This window comes from Peromyscus maniculatus, chromosome 15 (genome assembly GCF_049852395.1).
Source record: "Peromyscus maniculatus bairdii isolate BWxNUB_F1_BW_parent chromosome 15, HU_Pman_BW_mat_3.1, whole genome shotgun sequence".
Classification (NCBI taxonomy): domain Eukaryota; kingdom Metazoa; phylum Chordata; class Mammalia; order Rodentia; family Cricetidae; genus Peromyscus; species Peromyscus maniculatus.
This window is the reverse complement of record NC_134866.1, coordinates 77,471,583-77,487,988: the sequence shown is the minus strand read 5'-3', so window position 1 is coordinate 77,487,988 and position 16,406 is coordinate 77,471,583. Positions and strand designations below refer to the sequence as shown.

General features: G+C 47.9%; 1 protein-coding gene across 1 annotated transcript; it reads left to right on the top strand.

Annotated features, from left to right (window-relative positions):
• The first annotated feature begins 2,979 nt into the window (after positions 1-2,979).
• Positions 2,980-4,663, top strand: Tmem174 (transmembrane protein 174). The gene is made up of 2 exons (XM_006985780.4): positions 2,980-3,707; positions 3,875-4,663. The coding sequence occupies exons 1-2, from the start codon at positions 3,076-3,078 to the stop codon at positions 4,011-4,013; spliced, it is 771 nt and encodes a 256-aa protein (XP_006985842.1). The 5' UTR covers positions 2,980-3,075; the 3' UTR covers positions 4,014-4,663.
• Positions 4,664-16,406: the final 11,743 nt, after the last annotated feature.

The window sequence follows — 16,406 nt, the reverse complement described above, 5'->3', positions numbered from 1 at the left end:
TCAGGAACAGAGTGGGAGAACAAGGAAAGAGATACCATGATAAATGAAGACACTATGAGAATAGAATAGGAACAGAATGCTAGAGAGGTCCCCAGGAATCCACAAAGATGACTCCATTATAGACTACTGGCAATGGTTGAGAGGGTGCCTGAGCTGACCTACTCTGGTGATTGGATGGCTGAACACCCTGACTGTCATGATAGAACCCTCATCCAGTGACTGATGGAAGCAGATGCAGAGATCTACGGCCAAGTCCCAGGCAGAGCTCCAGGAGTTCAATTGATGAGAGAGAGAAGGGATTATATGAGCAAGAGATACTGAGACCATAATTGGAAAAAGCACAGGGACAAATAGCCAAACTAGTGGAAACACATGAATTATAAACCAATTGCTGAGGAGCCCCCATGGTACTGGGCTAGGCCCTCTGGATAAGTGAGACAGTTGATTAGCTTGAACTGTTTAGGGGGCCCCCAGGCAGTGAGACCAGGTCCAGTTCTTAGTGCATGAGCTGGCTTTTTGGAACCCAGGGCCTATGCTGAGACACTTTGCTCAGCCTTGGTGCAGGGAGGAGGGGCTTGGACCTGCCTCAACTGAATGTACCAGGCTCTGCTGACTCCCCAGAGGAGACCTTGCCTAGGAAGAGGTGGGAATGGGGGGTGATTTGGGGGGGGCAGAGGCTGGGGTGGGAGAAGGGAGGACAGGGGAATCTGTGGTTGATATGTAAAATGAATAGAAAATTTCTTAATAAAAAAAGATTTGTTTTATTGCTAATTTTTAAGCATATGAGTGTTTTGCTTGCGTGATGTATGTGTATAACATGTACGCCTGCTGCCCCTAAAAAGGAAGTTACAGAGAGTTGTGCATCCATCACCTTGTAGGTACAGGGAACCGAACTTTGGTCCTCTGCAAGAGCAACCCTTGCCTTAACTGCTGAGACACCCCTCCAGCCCTTTTTCTTTCTCTTTTGTTAAGCTCCTGAGACGGTGCCACCCACATTCTGGGTGGATTTCCCCTCCTTAGTTAAATCTTTCTGGACACACCCAGAGGTGTGTCGCCATGGTGACTTCTAAGTCTGGTTAAGCTGAGGGTGAAGATTAACTATTGTAGGCACTTGGTGACCTTCTCCCTTGGACATTTTGGGTGTGTTGGTGTAAGAGCTGGGGACGTAGCTCAGCAGCAAAGCCCTTACCTGACGTTGTGTGGCAGCCTGGCCTCCATGCCCAGAACCTATGGAAAAAGAAAATAGTGGGTGACTTTTATCATCAGAAGACGTTTAGGAAGACTGCTCCGGACAAAAGGACAGCTCTCTCGCTTCTGCGAAAAGAGAGCTGATGTAATATTTAACCACTGGAGAGAGGCAGCTGCTTGGACAAAGTCTGTCTAGGAAAAAAGAACAAGACCAGAGTTACCGTTCAGTGGAGGAAGAAGTCCACGGGTCTCTTCGGAAACTTTATAAGTCAAAAAAAAAAAGACAGATAATGTCACTGAAGATCAGCTTGAGTTTGGTTACAAAACAGGGCAGCTTCAAAAAGCCAGCTGTTGGTCTCACCTTGGAGACCAGGAACTGTGTAGCCACCAGAACACAGGGCCTGCCTGAAGCCTGGGTCCAGGCAACATCTCACCACGTCTCATGCTCACATAAAACCTCTGCCAGTCCTGCGGCACACAGAAAGGGCTCCTGAGCCATCTTTCCTCTCCCACGGCTAGAGTGATCCCCAGACGCCAAGAGTGAGAGATGTGAACCCAGGACGGGACATAACAGGGTCTCAGAGCCTTGTTGAGAGCTGGCATTGGGGACCAAGTACTGTTGTGGTTTGAGTGTGATTCCAAGGCTTGTATGTAACTCAGCTCTTGAACTCATGTATTGATGGTATTTGGGGGTCAAGCCTTTGGGACATAATCAGGGATAGAGGAGGTGGTCAGAGTGGGGGGGGCCTGATGGTATTTTTGGCTTTCTGAGAGGATGAGAGACACAGGCTGATGTACTGTACTGTTCTCATCAGGTGGGGGAGGGAACAGAAAGAAGACTTTCCGTAGACGCCAGCGTGTTGACATTGGCCCCAGAAAGGTGGGACTGTGAAAAATAACTCTCTTCTGTATAAACGACTCAGCCTGGGATTTCCTGTTAGAAAATAGCCTAAGAGAATCTTCAGAAGTGGAGACTCCTTACATGGGTAAGATTAGAAATACTGTGTATGGACCTCTTTCTGCTGAACCGACCTAGCCAAAAACCAGGCAGAGTAGGCACACCACTTTGATGTCAGCACTGGGGAGGCAGAGGCAGCTTGGTCTATAGAGCTAGTTCTAGGACAGCCAAGGCTATACAGAGAAACTCTGTCTCAAAAAATCAAAAACCTTGGCCAGGCGGTGGTGGTGCACGCCTTTAATCCCAACATTCCGGGAGGCAGAGGCAGGCGGTGGATCTCTGTGAGTTCGAGGCCAGCCTGGGCTACAGAGTGAGTTCCAGGAAAGGCACAAAGCTACACAGAGAAATCCTGTCTCAAAAAAAAAAAAAAGAAAAAAGAAAAAAGAAAAAGAAAAAGAAAAAAAAGAAAAGAAAAAGAAAAAGAAAAGAAATAAAAAACCAAAACCAAAATAAAAATAAAAAAAGTTCAGTTAGGCTTCACGCAGTGGCCGATGATACACCAAGGACGCCCTCCAGCTTGAGGGTGTTGCTGCCATTGGCACAAACCTGGCTTTGGAGGGACAGAAACAGAAGCATAGGGCAGTGCCACGTGTGACTGTAGAGCAGCATCTCCTGACACAACAGTAGCTTAAGGAGTGATTATTATTATTATTATTATTAATGAGTAGATAACTGGTGAATGAATGTAAAGTAGAAAGACAGCTTGCCATCCCTTTATAAAACAGAAACCTCCGCTTTCTGGAAACCCACAACAAAACTTCGGGCTTCACTTCTTGGACCTTTATTCTTCTAAACAAAGTTCAGCCTGCGTATGTTCTACTCTGTTAAGCACGGAAACCCAAAGGTCGGTCCTTCTCTAACTGAGCCGCTGCGCTCCCCGCTGGCACAGTCTCGGCCTCCTCTCCTGCTGGACGGTCCTGAGAGGGGCTATGGAGCACAGCAACAATCGCCCGGAGGACTTCCCGCTCAACGTGTTTTCTGTCACCCCTTACACCCCCAGTACGGCCGACATCCAGGTGTCCGACGACGACAAGGCGGGGGCCACTTTGCTTTTCTCGGGGATCTTTCTAGGACTGGTGGGGATCACGTTCACCGTCATGGGCTGGATCAAGTACCAGGGCGTCTCCCACTTTGAATGGACCCAGCTCCTCGGGCCCATCCTCCTCTCAGTCGGAGTGACGTTCATCCTGATCGCTGTGTGCAAGTTCAAAATGCTTTCCTGCCAGGGGTGCAGCGAAGGCGAGGAGAGGGGCCTGGACTCGGACCAGACTTCGGGAGGACAGTCCTTCGTGTTCACCGGCATCAACCAGCCCATCACCTTCCACGGGGCCACCGTGGTGCAGTACATTCCTCCTCCGTATGGTGCTCAGGAGCCTCTGGGGATGAATGCCGCCTACCTGCAGCCCATGATGAACCCTTGCGGTCTCGGCCTCGTACCTTCCAGCGGAGCAGTGGCTGCCACCCCAAGCCCCCCTCAGTACTATACTATCTACCCTCAAGACAACGCTGCATTCGTGGAGAACGAGGGCTACCCTCCTTTCGTGGGTGTTGGAAACGACAGGTATGCTGGGTCCTGGGATCGCTCTTCTCCCGTTCAGCATCGCAGTTAGTATCTACGGCTGTGTTTGGACCTCCAGGCAGGTGATGGGGACTGTACATGTCGGTGTAGCCTGCCACCCAGGGTGGTTGCTTCGGAGCTCTGCAGAATTGTGTTTTGTGCTGTTTCAGGCCCAGCTCTGATGCTAACCAGCCAGAAGGGATGCAGGTGGAAGAAGAGGACTCGGTCCGTTTCTCGCCTCCCCCCTATGAGGAGATATATACGCCCTCCCTCGCTAGAGACTGTAACGTTCAGGGAATGGGCATCTAAGTCATTGTGATGTGATACTTGGAGAGATGGATGTCGTGACCTTCAGAAGTTAGATGCCAAAGCAGCTCAGGAGACCTTACAGATGTCATTCAAGGTGGGAAAGAAGTGGAAAGGAAGGGTGTGAAACGTACCCCTTAAATTAAGCTGCCCCGGGTAAATTCTCGTGTGCTACAGGTTTGAATTCTCTCAGCTAAGAAATTCTCTGCAGTGGAGGCATCACTTAGTGGTAGAATGAAATGTAGCATGCTCAGTGCCTGGGGTTTGATCTCTAGTGCCAGGAAAACGAAAACAAAACCAAGTAAGATCCCTCTACTTAAGGGAGGAAAATGGCACCCGTTTCCCCATCCCCCACCCTGTCTCCATTTCAAGGCATTAGTGTCTTGGGAGTTTTAACTCCAGTGGCCATGGCAGCTTTCGGAGTGATACAGTGGGACTGGAGAGGAAGTAGGCCCAACAGGGATTTCCCCGCACCCATGCTGGGCCTCCCAAAGTGGACTTACTTCTCCCAAACAACCTGGTTGCTATGTGATCTCCCTTGAAGCCTTTGGATCTTGAAAAGTCTGTAAAAGAAATAAAGAGGGGAAACCCATTAACAAATAAATGAATAAATGGAGTGGAATAAAATAATGCCTCGTGTTAGAATAGTACTGGATGACTGATGAGACAGTGTGGAAGAGATCCGTAGGCTGATGAATAAATCCATAATCTGTCACTGAGTCACAGTGACATCTGCTGCTGCTGCTGCTGCTGCTGCTGCTTCTACAAGGCTGAAGTTCAAGGTGTAATGTACCCGAGTGAGTTCCCTCATCCCCCCTCACCGCCAGGCTATGATCTGCTGGCCTGAACTGGCTCATCCAGGTGGCTTACAGAACACAGGTACTTTCTGTTACAGTTCCACAGAGTTGAGCTGCCCTGTCACTGGACAGTGGTGAATCATGGAGCCGATCTCCCCAGGTGAGAAGAGTTCACATTCCTCAGAACAAAGGAAGCTGATCTCCTTCATCTTTCTAAATCTGAGCTGTCAGTCAGCAACTAGAACAAAGTTGCAGACTTTAGGAGGTGTCTAAAGGTTCTACAAAGAGAAAGGGCTATTCAAGGTGAAGGTGTTTTTCCCAGGAAAGACACAAGAATTAGCAGGTCTTTAAGGTTTCAGTACTGTGCTTATACATGGAGCTAACTTTACTTTCTATCAGATCTAGTTTTTTCAATGATAGTAAAATAACCTGGCTTATTATTGTGATTCATATTATGCCTTAGGGATAAAAGCTTTTATAGTTATTTTTCACTTTGGTGATAACAAGCAATAGAAAACTAGAAGTCTCTGTACTCTGCATAGTGTTTCTCCATCCAACATGCTCATGAAATCCCGACATTCACTATTTAGACTGTCTTCAAATTCACTACATAAATATGTAGATCAGGCTGGCCTTGAACTCACAGAGATCCACCTGCCTCTGCCTCCCATGTGCTGGGATTAAAGGTACACCAGCAAGACCAGCAAAATCTCCAATTCTTAGCTAAGGGTCTCTTAGCCAAGGGCCACTGACGTTAGGGAGGAGACTAGGAGACAAGGACATGATAGAGCATCATTAATGGCATGCTGACTGACACATGGCACAGCCCTGCCCTCCTTGGCCCTTTTCTTCCCATCCTCATCTCCTTTTATAATCGTGGTTTGAGTCATAATGAGCACCAAAAGGGGTATGTCGGGAAAGGGGGTCTGTACAGAGCTGGGTTGGACAAGACAGACAGTCGTCTTGGGATTATTGGGAGGGCCAGCTATTCAGGAATGGGACCTCGGGGGATTTTAGCTCCAGGCAGCATAGTCATTCAACGCCACTGTTCCAGTCCCTAAGCTCACATAGACGTCATTTATGTCTCTCCCGATGCCACTTCAGGACCAGTGTCCCCAGGAGTTCAGGGTCCGTGTGAGGTTTGAAGTAGTAGGCGATCAGGAAATCGGAGTTTGGGAGCCAGGAATGGAGCTCAGTTGATATAAAGCCTGTGTAGCATGCACAGAACCCTGGTTTGATTCCCCATTGCTATATAGACTGGGCACGGCGGTCCATGCTTGTGATCCAAGCATGCTGAGGCAGGAGGAGGAGGGTCAGAAATTCAAGGTTATTATTTGCTACAGACCCCATCTGAGGCCAGTTTGACATACACACAACTATTGCAAAAGAAAGATAATGGTGGGAATTTGTTTGTGTGTGTGTGTGTGTGTGTGTGTGTGTGTGTGTGTTTCAAGCCACATTTATTTGTTGACATCTAATTTGTAGCAGCCACAAAGCCAGAAGATACGTGTGAAAAATCAAACCAAGAAAAGAGCAGATACAGCTCTGCCCTCAGAACATCTCCAGTCTAGTGGGGGAATGGACACTGGTTACTTTTCTCTGTGATCTATTGATTATTCTCAGGTGCCTATGGGGGACCCTGGAGAAGTAAAGTCAGAGCCATTGCCTTGTGTGACCCCACGGAGTCCTGTTCACAGGGTCTGTCTGTCTGGCTACCGGTGGTGTTGGTCAGGGAGTGAGGACTATGCAGGGACTTAAAAGAACGTTTATACTCGCTAGAAAGAGAAGGGAGCACAACACACAAGGAAGGGAGGAGCCTGCAGATGCATGTGGGAGGCAGCAGAAGAGGCTGGGTGGGTTGGGGAAGCTGTCTTACCTGCTACACCCGCCCTGCAAGGGAGCGTCTTTACTACACAAAGGAGTGAACTCGACGATTTTCTTGCTGTGAGACAGTCCCACCACACTCTATTCTCGTATCTGGGAGCAGCTGAGGCTGAAGTATGGGAAACCCCCCCGAGGGACACCTGGCCTGTGACCACCAGGTGCTGCCTTGGGCCCCTGGTCAGCCAGTGTGTATGTGTTCTCCACAGTTTCTGGCTGCGGCCTACCTACATGGTCGCCTTTGAACTTTCTCTCAGGATCTCATCAAGGGTAAATGTGAGACTGACCTGGGGTCAGGGGACTGGAGCCAGGTCCCCTGGTTTTCTGTCTCCTCCTTAGATGATCTGTGGGGGAGGCAGCCTGGCTCTGGGTGGACACTCAAGGAGTCCAACGTCCGGCTTGCCAAGCATTTAGGCTTTGCGTGAGAGCACTTGGGAAGCGGAGGATATTTCATTTTTATCTCTTTGGAAGAAGGCCACTTTATTCGCATTGACTCACAGATAGTAACTTTAAACGGTGTAAGGAGACACACAATTGTCTGCCCAACCCCCCCCCCCCCAATTCTACACCATCTCAGGGACCGTCAATGCAGTCCGAACAGTCCGAGGCAGTAAGCTGTGAAAAATGAGAGGGTTAACTTGGAGCCTGGCACCCTGTACTTTCATCATCGGTTACATTTTTTGAGGTGAAAAAACTTGGTGATCAGAGCCAATTTTCCGTTTCTTCAGTATGAACTTAAAACAAAACAAAACAAACAAACAAACAAAAAAAACAACAACTAATGACCCTCTCTTATCGCCTTCCTTCTGTCCCACTGAAACCTTCCTTCCGAACCAGTGCCTTTCCTACTTTGTGTGAGTGTGTGTGTGTGTGTGTGTGTGTGTGTGTGTGTCCCATTGAGTTTCATGAGCATAGGGATGAACTCAATTAGACTAATTCATTTGCAAGCTGACCTGAACAGCGTTCAAAAAATTGTCTTAGCTCCTAAGGACCAGGACTATGATGCAGCTGCTGCCGCTCCCCGAGGCTCCCGGGAAGGGCACCTCAGCAGTGGCATTAGCCAGTGGGTGGCCCACTAGCCACACTAACTCTAATGGCTGTGATCTGGGCCTTGGGACCTGGCTGCTGGGTGCAGCATCACTGGGCCAGTGGAGATGGGCCTGCTCTTGGTGGCAGAGCAGCAGGGGCTGGCCGGAGGACATCTCTCACCTCAGGGACCCTGATAGCAGCATAGAGGCCTCGTCTTTGGCATCCCAAGCACGTGGTGACTCAGCAGCTAGAAATGGCAGATTCTGTGGGAGTGTTTCAAAGAGGAGGAACTGTGACCTGTTCGGCCAAGACCCAGAAGGCTTATTGGGGTGTAATGTCTCCGCCTCCTCCCTTCACACTCAGCCTCCAGTGGGGTCATGTGGTGGACCACCTACAGCGAATTCAAAATGTTGCTGAAAAGGCTTTTAATTATAGGAAACAAGTGGAGGTTTTTAAAAATACTTTATTAGTTGTCATCAAACCCACACAGATCAGACTTTTCAATTTAACACTGTGTGTTACCTTTGTACGAATAAAAAGAAGTAAGTTCAACACTTTTAATAAAGCTGTTAATTCCTGTACAAGAGCAACTCAACATGGTAGACTTCTTTCCAAAGTTGACAACTCAGCTAGTTTCCAAAAATCCAGTATATATGTATATATCTGACTTTGTTTGCATTAAAGACCAATAACAGTTGTGGAAACATTCAGAACACTGAAAAAAAAAAGTGAAAAAACAAACAAAAAACAAAAAACCAAAATCCTAGAAAAGAACACAGTTCTGTGGATGCTGTGGGATCTGCATTCTTCCTCCTTTTTATTAGCCTCTCAATCATCATCTGGACAAAGAACATTATGGTAGCATCACTGCAAACAGCTCTGATAAGGTGGGGTCATATTGCTCATTGTGGGGCAGGTACAAGCCGTCTTACAGCCACAGAGGTTGGGCCCCGGCCTATAACTAGAGTGCTATCTATAACTATACAACCAATAACTATATAACCTACAGCTACAGTGCCGGTAGATACGCTGAATGGGGACTGTTCAAGACTTGAGCCTGCTTTTCCAGCAGAGGGCCCCAAAGATGGCATGGAGAAAAAGCTTCTGAACGAAGGAAACAAGTTCCTTAAGAACCTCCTAGATGGCCATGGCAGTTCTCTCCCATAACCTCAGCACTCAGGGATGAGCATGGGGGGTCTGAGGCAGGAGGATCCCCACAAGTTCAAAGCTAGCCTGGGGTACGCACGGCGTTTCAGGCCAGCCTAGGCTGAGTCTCCAAACAATGCCAACGAAAGAACAACAAAGTTGACCTTAGCTGGGAGCACCAGGGAGCAGATGAGAACTGAATCTCCTGGCTGGTAAAGCAGAGAGCTGTGGATGTCTTTGGTGGGGCAGGCGTGAGCTCACGAAGGGTTGAGATGCAAGACCCAAACTCCTATGGCAGGATGCTTCCACCGAGCCCTTAGCACACACCCTTTCTCTCCCTAGCCTGGGCGGGCAGATCCCTCCTGCAGCACCCGGTCAGCACTTCTGCAGGTGTGGGTTCCCCAGGGATTGCGGTCACCTCCCCTACGCTCCACGGAGCCCATGCGCAGCAGCTTTCCCGATGCACCCTGTGGCTTTGGGCTGCACAAACAACCCTTTGAGCTCTCCCATTGCTTTTCTTCTCCTTGACACAGTAGAAAACTAAAGCCCCTTGTTTGTGGAGCACTGACCCTGGGTGTCTGTTTTCAGCTCCAGTCCTGTGGGACTCCCTTTGACCTTGTTTACTGTTAGATCCGTGGGGTAAGATTTCACTGGACCTCAATACTGTGGGGGTGGCTGTACCCCAGACAGACGCCCTTCTCCAGAGCCACAGCATGGAAACCTTCTGTCAACCATGAGCCGAGAGGCTCCAGCATCCATCAGATAGGATATGGTCTAGAACCCAGCATTGTCTCCACCTGTCACACACAACCTGCATGCTATCTTATCGGCTACGGCACCATCAGCATCCACAGGGGCCTCGCTGGCCCTGAACATAGCCAACACTCTGTCCGTGTTGGGTAGCAAATGCAAGGTGACTGTATGAAACTTACAAAAAGATGACAGATAATCTAGCCTGTTAGCTGTTGGCAGGGTTTTGCAGGAGTCTTGGTCGGTTGTCCCAACTGGTCTTGAATTTGTGGACTCAAGTGACCCCTTCACTCAACACTGTATTAGTGTGACTACAGGCACACACTTTCACGTCTGACTTTTGGAGCTCTGCCTTGTGTGTGCATCCATATGGAGGTCAGAGGTCAGTCTCTGATGTCATTCCTCAGTTGGCACCCACCATTTGTTTTTAAGCAGGGTCTCTCACTGGCCTGGAACTCACCACGTAGGCTGGCTAGCCAGTGAAACCTGGGTGTACACCTATCTTTCCCTCTCTGGGATTACATACACGGACGGATACAGCCAAGCTTGCCTTTAAAAATTGGTTCTGGGGTTCAAGGCTCAAACCCAGTTCCTCATGCTTGCATAGGAAGCTCTTTCTCAACTGAGCTATCTCTTCTTTCCTCCTTTCCTTCCTTTCCTTCCTCCCCCCTCCCCACCTCCAGGACGATTCTCTGGGTAGCTTTGGTTGTTCTGGAATTCACTCTGTAGACCAGACTGGCCTCGAACTCAGAGATCCACCTGCCTCCGTCTTCTGAGTTTTCTTTTCTTTTCTTTTCTTTTCTTTTCTTTTCTTTTCTTTTCTTTTCTTTTCTTTTCTTTTCTTCTCTCTCTCTCTCTTTCTCTCTCCTTCCTTCTTTCCTCCCTTCCTCCCTCCCTTCCTTCCTTCCTTCCTTCCTTCCTTTCTTTTTTTTTTTTTTTGAGACATGTTTTCATTATGTAGCCATACTGGCTTCAAATTCATGATCCTTCTATCTCACCCTCCAGAGTGCTAGGATTACAGGTATGCACAACCATGTCTGGTCTATTTGTTTTTCACATGATTAATATTTTCCAACAATTAGAAGAGAGGTGATAATAGTCCATGAAATCTGTGTAGCCATCTTCCAACCTCAATGATTATCAACTTACAGCACCATGCACAGTCACCTGGACATTTAAAAAACCTATCAAATTATTTAATCTAAAACATTTCATTATGCCAGGCAGTGGTGGCACACGCCTTTAATCCCAGTACTCGGGAGGCAGAGGCAGGCAGATCTCTGAGTTCGAGCCTGGTCTACAGAATGAGGCCCAGGACAGCCAGGGCTACACAGAAGAATCCCTGTCTCAAACACACACACACACACACACACACACACACACACACACACACACACACACCAAAAAACAAACAAACAAAAAGCAACAACACCAAAAAAACCATGAAAAATAATTTTATTGTGTATCTTTAAAAAAACAAAGACTCACAAACAACTGCAACAGCCATTGCCACACTTGAAAATGTCCAGTTGCCTCATGCCATCAAACATCTGTTCAGTGTGCAGCTGCCCCCCTTTTCTTTCTAATTCCCACGCTTTCCTTGATTTGCATCCAGAGCTCAACGCAATGAGATGCTTTTGCTCAGCGCCCAGTACCTAACTTCTCTCACTGTTGTACACTCTATCTTGGGCGGCAGAGAGTTTGCAAAGGATTCATAGCGGGGAGCAGACTCTACTTCCCAAACAAAAACGTTTTTCGAGGTTTTTCCACTTTACACCTCTTTGTTAACAGCCCCCAACTGTAGGATTCCCACGGAATTTGTAGATTTGGTCCTATGGAATTTGTAGATTTGGTCCTATGGAATTTGTAGATTTGGTCCTATGGAATTTGTAGATTTGGCGCCTACTTTAGACATATTATTGGACCACCCGCCCCCCAGAAGCCTAGAAGAGAAGAAAAAAAAAGCATGCCAGGAGAAGGATTTGGGGTGTTTGAGAATCATCCTCCACAGAATAGCTTTGGGAGCATCGGGAACCCTTGACAAACTTCAACACTTTGACCTGGTCCATACATTTTTTTTCTTTAAAAACCTCTGCCTGGGAACCATAAAACTCCTTTGATCACCTCAGAACCGAGAGGGTCTCTTGCTCTTTATTAAAATATTGCCTTGCACGGTTTTCTCTCTGAGGTGTGCACACTCACTCACCTGCATTCTTTTATTATGCAGCCTGATTTATGGATTTTTTCCCCACTTAATACTTGTAAATCATCAAGGTTTTTATGCCCCCAAGCAGTCAGCAGTTGGCTATAAAATCAACAGAAAGCTGCAATAAATAAAGCGTCGCTGGGTCGCTGTGGAAGAATCGATGGCAAACCAGAGAGCAGAGGCCATGCCTCGGGAACCGTTCTCACCCGCCTTGGGAAGCCACAGAGGTCTCAGACAGGGAATTTTGTTTGTCTTGAGCTTTTAAAAAGATGAATGGCCAGATGAACGGGTAAGGAAATCCATTCCCTGGGTTTCAGAAGTTTTCCTCTAGCAAAGATTCTGCTCTGTGTTGCAAAACCTACACGGGTGTAAATCATAGACTCAGACAAGAATGTTCATGCGTGAGGCAGATGGAGAGGACTGTTTTCCCGGCCCAACCCTCTCATGCCTTAGTTCAAAGGAACAACATTTTCAAAGCGGGCCTGAGAGTGGTGCGTGCTGGTCATCCCAACACTAAGGCGGCAGAGGCAAGTTCTAGGCCAGGCAAGCCAGGGCTGTGCAGAGATTCCCTGCCTCAAAGCTACAGAAACAGCTGCCTGGAGTGGCACACTCCAGGCACACACAGGTAGAGGTTGAAGAGGCAGAGGTGGAGGATTATGAGTTCACGGCCAGCCTGGGCTACACATTTTCTCATCCATCCTTATGAGGAAAAAAAAAAAACAGTACATAAATAAATGAATGAACACATGAATACGTGTGTGAAAATATTCTTGTATATGCTTAATATTTTTATACATGGAAAATCCCTTAAACTATACACAGGAACTGGTAATGATTATTTCTGGGATGGAGCATGGAAGACTCATTTTCCACTTTATTCCAGTGTAACTATTAACTTTTAAAATCACATTGCATATTACATGTTTATAAGGTTTTCACACGAATTCACATACATTCTCGTCCAGTTAGGTTTCTATTGCTGTGATAAACACCACAACCAAAAGCTACTTGGGGAGGGAAGGGTTTATTAGGCTTACACGTCCATCACTGAGGGAAGTCAGGGCAGGCACTCAAGCAGAGCAGAGGCAGGAGCATGGAGAAGAGCTGCTTACTGGCTTGTTCTCAGGGCTTGCTCAGTTTGCTTTCTTTCCTGTTTTATATTTAGTATCATTTTTAATTATGTATAAGTGTGTGTGTGTGTGTGTGTGTGTGTGTGTGTGTGTGTGTGTGTGTAAATGAACGTGAGTGTGTCAGATCCCTCTGGAGCTAGAGTTACAGGCGGTTGTAAGCCTCTATGCAGGTACTGGGGATTGAACCTGGGTCTTGCCATCTCTCCAGTCATCAGTTTTCTTTCTCATGCAACCCAAGTCCACCCACCCAGGGGTGACACCGCCCATAGTGGACTGAGCCCTCCCACTTCAGTTGTTAACCAAGCAAATGCTTCCACAGACTTGCTCACGGGCTAACCTGATTAGAGGCATTTTTCTCAGTGGAGATTTCCCCCTTCCCAGATAACTAACTCTAACTTGTGTCAAGTTGGTGAAAAAAACTAACCAGAGCAAATGCTAAATAAAATAATATTTTAAATAAAGGTAGAAGAGAAAGAACAGCACCTCTCTGTGGACATCTGCTGTTGACCCTGTCTTCTTGAGTTCTGCTATGAATGGTTTCCGTGGATGCTGCTGCAATCTGTGGAGCAGGAACACAGACAACGTAGACACAAGTGTGATGTATACGCATCAGTGTATACGCACCTCCGTACCCAAGTGCAATGTATACACATCAGTGTATATGCACTGCTGTACCCAAGTGCGATGTATACGCATCAGTGTATACGCACCACCATACCCAAGTGTGATGTATACGCATCAGTGTATACGCACTGCCGTACCCATGATGCGCACAGCACTCTCACATTGATCAGAGGCCCCAGGTCTCTGGAGCAGCTCTCATTTGGTATTCCCCGTGTGCATATACTGTGGAAGTTCCCAGAGGACATGTCCAGGGCAGCAGCAGCACGCACTTTTCCACTCCGGACACACTGTTGCACCCTGGAAAACTGTGTGGTGCCAGCAGCAGTCTGGGTCCTCGGGAGGCGCGACCTTCTACCTGGAGAGGAGAAAACGGAAGGAACCGAAGCAGCTGGCTCTCCTGGCAGGCTGGGCGCTGCTGCCGGGGTAAATAACTCCACACCTGGGAGAGGAGGTGAGTTCAGAGGGAACCTGGGAGGCAGCCTGGCTCTTTGAACCAACTGGGACACTACCCAGAGGCTTGGTGTGACCCTTGGCTTCTCTGTAAGGAACACCCTGATCCCTTGACACCCTGGGCCGGATGTGCAGAAGAAACAGGACCACTGTGACTTTGGTGAAACCGTGCCCGGGGCCATTGTTGTGTCCTTTGCTGGTCCCCAGCTCTGTTCTCTCTGGCTCTGTTAACCCAGTTTTCCCTCTTCACTCCAGAAGCTCTTTCTTTCTCAGGGGATCCTGATTGTTTGAAGCATCGGGTCCCCACCCTCCTCCTGCCCACCAGGGCTCTGTGGAGCTCAGGCACACCCACTGTTCACACCCTTCAGGGCTCTGTGGAGCTCAGCTCAGGCACAGAATTCTCAAGGAAACCTTTCCTTCCGGGGGAGGATGTGTCTGTCCTGTAGGAGTTCACATCTTCTTTCCCCCCTTCCTGGGCTGCTGTGGCAGAAAATTCTCTCTGCTTAACCCGCTCTGTTCACATGTATCAGCACTGATCAGAGGATGCGCACAGGTCCCCAGGCTCCCTGGGGTGCCCCCTGCCCCAACACACACGATTCTTTTGAAGAGGGGCGGGGTCAAAACTAATGAACTACCATTCTAAAACATCCACGCTCTTTTTAGTCATGCGGCTATTCCACTGACGCTGTAAAAGCCAGAGTGGCCGCATCAGCCCGCCAGCGGCTTGGCACCAGCCAAAGCAGCCACTGTGCTAGACTGAAAACAATGTCTTCTTCACAGAGACATCAGGCCTTAGTCCCTGAAGCCTGTCACCTTTAACTTGCTTGGGAAAACAGTTTTAGCAGAGACCTAAGGCCCTCAAGATGGGGATGTTATTTACCCTGGGTTGCCTAAGCGGGTCCTACCACCAACTACAGGTATTCTTAAACAAAAGAGGCAGAGTAAGATTTTACAGACCAGAGAAAAGGCCAACTCCTAACACTGGCAGAGACTGGAAAGATGTGGCCACCAGCCAAGGAATGCCAACAGCCACCAGGGAGTTGAAAGAGGCAAGGGACAGACTGTCCCCTGGAATTTGCAGGTGGAGCGAGGCCCTGCCGCCGCCATCTTGATTCCAGACTGTGAGAGAAGACATTTCTGTTGTTTTTAGTCACTCTGTTAGTGGTGGTGTGTGAGAGCGGGCACGGGGAAGGATGAGAACAGCATGTTGCCCAGCAGCAGTTATATTCTTAGCCAAGCACGGCGGTACGCACCTGTCACCCCAGAGGCCAAGGCAGAACTGCTAAGTCTAAGGCCAAACTGGGCTACACAGTAAGCCCATGCCTCAAAAGCCAAATAAATGACTTAACTAAATTACAGTTTAAAAATAGATATATTCTTCCCTAGGACTTACAGTAAAAAACTAAACCTGGCCTGGACTCAGGAAGCTGAGGCAGAAGGGCTCAGAGTTCAAGGCCTGCCTGGGCAGCCTGTTTCACAGTAGAAGGTTTATGAAAAGCCTTGGGAGGGTAATTGTGCAGTATATGGCTTAGATTCAACCCTCAGGGCAGAGAGATCCAGATGGCAGCTTCACTACAAAATGCTTTGCAGAAAGGGTTAAGCATCAAGCCTCGAGAACGGATCTTTTTAGTCGTCTGGGAGAAGGTGAGCACACACAATACATTTCTGTTGCCCATCGCTCTGAAGAAAGCAGGTCTGCGAGCGAATGGCCGCTGAACCAACAGTGTCTCTCAAGGACCATTTGAACTTAAGGAGTGTTGACCGGGGTGTGGCAGTTCGTGCTTGTAATTCCAGTACTCGGAAGGAAGAGGCACAAGGATCAAGGGTTCAAGTCCAGTCTGGGCTGTGTAGTAAAATCTAGTTTCAAAAAAGAAGAAAATACAAAGACTGATGGGCAGCTCTAAGTGACTCAGACTCATATGTTTGGGAGACACGATGAACAATGAATCTGCTGCTTCAAGTGAAACACTGGTAGTGTTGAGTCATAGCCCTCAACCTTTCACATGAAAACCAGAACTTTGGGAAGTCATGTTCGCCATTAGCTTGACTGCATCCCCAAAGTAGACATTTCCTTTAAGATCAGGAGTGATTTTTTTTAAATGTGATTTAGGAATTTATATCTTAATATAAATAGTATACAATGAAACGTGTCAACATTCAAAAGATCTGCACAACTCAAAGTATGAATATTTCCCATATGACTGTGACATGATGTTGTACAACAGACTTTCAATGTATAAACAGACCAGTCCATAAGATTGTGACCTGACACTGTACAATAGATGTGTGGGAGAAAACCCGTTCCATGTATAAACAGACCAATGTATTTGAATGTAAAGAGGGCCAGACATTCACCAATACCGCTTCAGACTATATATTGCAA